General features: G+C 35.8%; 2 protein-coding genes across 3 annotated transcripts in view; one reads left to right on the top strand and one right to left on the bottom strand.

The window, feature by feature from the left end:
- LOC118752755 (TWiK family of potassium channels protein 7-like) overlaps positions 1 to 2382 on the bottom strand; it is a 5813-nt gene extending 3431 nt beyond the window's left edge. For both annotated transcript variants that reach the window (XM_036487628.1, XM_036487629.1), the window contains exon 1: positions 1950 to 2382. In XM_036487628.1, the coding sequence (XP_036343521.1) occupies positions 1950 to 2301 (352 nt within the window). In that variant the 5' untranslated portion in view covers positions 2302 to 2382. The remainder of the gene's footprint in view (positions 1 to 1949) is intronic.
- LOC118752753 overlaps positions 1 to 4527 on the top strand; it is a 31434-nt gene that overhangs the window by 24012 nt on the left and 2895 nt on the right. The window lies entirely within an intron of this gene.

The following is a 4527-nucleotide window of genomic DNA, read 5'->3' as shown; positions in this document are numbered from 1 at the left end:
GCGGCAGCGCCAAGGACCAGCGTAGAGTATGCGCGCTGCCGCTGCGCATGCGGCCAGAGTGTACGGAGGAGAGTGGTGAGTGCTCAGCGGCATAGCTGAGCGCATCCTCAGCCGGGGGACGCACGTAGCAATAGGGCAAGTGTGCTGATTGCGTGGAGGGCGCTGTTTGTTGTTGCGCAGACGTTGCTGAACTCGTCGAATGCTGTTGCTGCTGCTGCTGCTGCTGTTGTTGGTGATGTTTTTGTAGCTGTTGCAGCTTAAGATTGCACTTTTGATCGGAGACCTGTTGTCGGCTGAAGCCACAAATTGTGTGTCGTTTATTTGTGGATGCGCGACAAAAGCAACAACAGAGCAGACGCTCGCAAAATCCGCTCGCCAACTTGGCCAGTATGCTGCCGATGCTCGAGAGATAGACCAAGGTGAGTGGTATGCCCAGTGTGGCATACACAATGGTCACCATGCGACCAAGTGTGGTGCGTGGCGTGATAGTGCCATAGCCTGGAACGAGAGAAGAAATTTGATATGTAAATAGTTGATGGAAGGATCTTGGAAGGAAATGCTGCTTAATTTAAATCACTCAAAATTGGGTAAAATCTTAAATCGCTGACCCACTAAATGCGGTCGGCCCCGAAGAAAATCGCTCTATGCCTGCACAATGGACTTGTTGAAGCCTTTTCATACCGTCGGTTATTCGGAGCTTAACGGAGATCTAACATCGTCAGTCCTACTACCCATCTTTCGCGGAAGGCAGTTACCGGCAGGATTTCGCCACAAAAACTCAGGACGGAGAAGAATTTAACAACGTACGAAGGACGGAATACTATCGACGACCTCATTCAGCCTTTTTGCAAAACTGCGCTTACTACCTTGAAGAATTCCAATTAGCCCTACACGCCGCAGATTTTTCACTGCCCTAGACTATAAACTATCTGCCGACAGACCAACGGCTCAATTTCACACAATTCTTACTGAGGAAACGAAGCACAAACTGAACACCCTTATACTTTTAATAGCCTCGTATTATACTTCGCGTAACTTACAGCAGTAAGTAATGAACCCGGTAGCAGACACAAGGCCCTCAGTCCGCCGGGCTGCAACTTTCCACCTACGTACCTATCGGCCGGACTCTACTAAACTAAGTTGATTAACGGCAACCGTTGACACTCCAGCCGTTCGGCGTAATACCTTTGGTTGCCTCCTTATGATTGCAGAGTATCTACACAATGAGTTACTAAAGCCTTCAATGAAGCAGCACAACAAATTAAATTAATAACATACATTCAAGAACACTTGTTTCCGTCCCACCCATTTCCGTTGCACCATTTCCCTGTGCAATTTCCGTTGAATTTGCCAATTTACTCCCAACCAACCAACCGCCGCTAAAGAAGTTTCACTCTTGGAATAAGTTACGACCGACAAGTGAACTAATCTGAACACCTGCAGACGACGGCTATTTGTTTGGCCCACACTTCGTTAATAATGAACACGAAACCTTAGACTTTTGACTATAAGATTGTTAAGTTTAAAATTTTACACAACGACTATTTTGAAGTATGCGGCTTAGACTACTGGAAACCGATTTCTTAGAAGATATATGTGACAAACGATTAGTGGTTTCAACAATCTGGAATCGTTGAAGCTCGGAACGGCTTAAGCACTTCATGTAGAATTAAAAAAAAAATACTCCTGAGCATCACAGCGAACTTCTGTGGCGACCGAGTGGACTCTATAGAACCAAAGAACAGATTCTATCTAAGCAAATATACTCAAGAACCAAGGTGTACATACATATGTAGGCAGTGTTTGTGCAGACCATATTCTTTACCATGACATATGTACATATATTGGTTGTATATAGAACTCAAGTTTTATTTTAAATTCAACCAAGCGAAGACATTATTTTTAACTAATTTTCTTATACACATTCTCTAAAATTTGTATGAACTCACCCACTGTCGTCACAACGGTCAGCGAGTACAGAAAGGACGTTGCGAAATTCCATTCAAATTGTTGTTGCTGCTGTTGCAATAACCATTGACGTTGTCTTGCCGCCTGTAACTGCCAGTAGCGTTCTAGTTGCTGTTGCTGTTGTTGACGCTGTTGAGTTGCATCATTGCCATAATGTTTACTGGTAGCCGCCGGTTCCATGCTGTGATAATCGTACGGCTGTGATGGCGGCTGTTGTCCAAAGTTGTTTTCTTGTTTTGCAAGTAGTTGCTGTTGTTGTTGTTGTTGATACTGGTGCCTTGAATATGCATCGTTCGATGTTGTTGTGGACGCTGTTGATAGCGTCAAATCCATGACAAGCCGCTTGACTAATTGATCCTGAAATTTATTAATCTCCAAGGCAGCCAATCTGTTTGTTCGTACATTATGTGTGTGTGTGTGTGTATGTGTGATGAGAAATTCGAGAGCAGCAGTTAAGAAACGAAATAGAGGTGAAAGATAAAATTGCATTTACCGTAATAGCATTAAGTTTAATTAAATTACGACTAAGAAGTGTGTAACAGACAAATTAGATTAATTTCAAGTGGGCTATCTAAGTGCTTTTGTGTGTTTTAAAATTGTAGTGAATTTTACTTAAGTTTTCAAGTAGCATATTTCAGTGGGTTCGTGGTTTATTTAAGCACTTTGTGACAGCAGCATAATTTGCCTTAACTTAAATACCAAAAAAAAAGTTATATAACTTGCATTAGAGACTTTGTTCGGCGGCTTACAAAATTCGTATGTTAATGTAGTGGGGGAAATCATAAACAGATCCGAAAAATATTGAATAGTTTTTCGATCATTACAGAAAGAAATCTTAGTTATTAGAGGAATAATTCGTAACAATTGGAAATTTTACCAAATTAAAAATAATATGAAAGTTCGAGAATTTCAGTTCTAAAATTGTTTTTTATGTAGTTTTATTTAAAGCGATTTTTTTCTAGTTAAACTTGAAAAATTGAATTTAAAATTGAAATAAATAATGCCAAGAGTTCTAGAATAAAAATTTTTAAATTTTTTAATTCAATTTTTTAAAATTTTTTCAGTTAAAATAATTGTGAAAACTTTTGTATCTACTTTAAGGAAAGCAGTTAAGTGGAATATTAAATATATAAATAACCGGCAGATAGTTCTAAATACTAAATTTGAAATCTTGAACGTCAAATTTGAGTTAGAAATTTTTTTCTTAATATAGTCGAAACCCCTAGATTATAAAATTTTTTAATTCGAATTCAAATAAAAAATTTCAATTTAATTTTTTTTTACATTTAAGTTTTTTGAACTCAATTTTTTTAAATTGTTGAGTTAAAATAATTGTGAAAACTCTTATAGCCCATATTCACGAAGGCTATTTAAGTGGAAAATTAAATATAATAATTTTTTTTTATATAAAAACTCATGGAAAGAGTTCGTATAGAGTTTTGCTTTGCTTTAAACATGAAAAATTTTGTTGTCAAGGTTTTGCAAAATACTTGCTGAAAATGGTGATAAGAAGTTTTGACTTCTCCTCTAAAATTAAGAAAAAAAATGGACTCTAAGCTAGCGATATGCATGCATATGTTTCACTATAAATTGGAAATATTCCCACAAGTAATTTGAATTCTTGTCTTTAAAGTTTTAACCTTAGGGTACGTTCAAACAGAAAGCGGGGTCGAGCCGAACGAAGCCGTTTCAAGCTTTCAAGTAGCTCTATGATGATGTCTATACATCAAGCTTTTCCAGAAGCGTTTTGGAGCTGAAAGCAAAGCATGTTTTGATTTTCAAATTTCTTCTTTGATTTTTCAGCTTCATGCGAACAAAAAACTAAAATAAATAATGGAGAATTTGAGAAAGCAATTGAAACAAATTGAACAAACATATTAGCTGCTTTCCATTGACGGTAAATTTTTTGATATTTTTACGATTGATTACTTGTAAAACGCCCTCTTCATTCAATGTGAACACCAGCTGTTCGGCTTTCTGTGTGTACGCACCCTTAGGATTGGCCGTTTGTAGTTTCTTTAAAATTTTTCTTCATAAAACAATTTCAAATTTTTGCAAAAGAAATTTTAATCAACAAAAATTACTTCAAAACTCAAAAAAAAAAATTAAAATGTGTCTAGACTTGAAATCTCATGTAAAAATTTTGTATTCATTTTTTTTTTAAACATCGGTTCAGAATAAGAAAATATGAAAACTTCACGTTTTACACTGAAACTCAAGCGAAAAATCTGAAATATCTATATTTTTGCCAGAAATGTTAAATGAAAAATTTCAAAAATCAAATTAAAAAATTTTTCTTTTGATGTCTTAAATTTTATATTTAAACACAATTTAAAATAAACCAAAAATCAAAAACAGTAAAAAAATTAAATTATTATTCATTATATGCATATGTATAAATAAAAATTTTTAACTTTTCCTAATTTAAAAATTTGGCTGCACAAAAAAAAATCCAAATTTCAAACTGAAAAACTTATACTCGCAACACTTGCGAAACTTATCTTTTTCCACTTTTTTCTGTAAATTAGAAACTTTTGAAGCAATTATGAATAAAATATT

The sequence above is a fragment of the Rhagoletis pomonella genome, unplaced genomic scaffold (assembly GCF_013731165.1).
Source record: "Rhagoletis pomonella isolate Grant_MI unplaced genomic scaffold, Rhpom_1.0 Rhpom_scaffold_01810, whole genome shotgun sequence".
In the NCBI taxonomy this organism is placed as follows: Eukaryota; Metazoa; Arthropoda; class Insecta; order Diptera; family Tephritidae; genus Rhagoletis; species Rhagoletis pomonella.
Note: the sequence above shows the minus strand (reverse complement) of the source record. Positions and strands in the feature narration are given on the sequence as shown.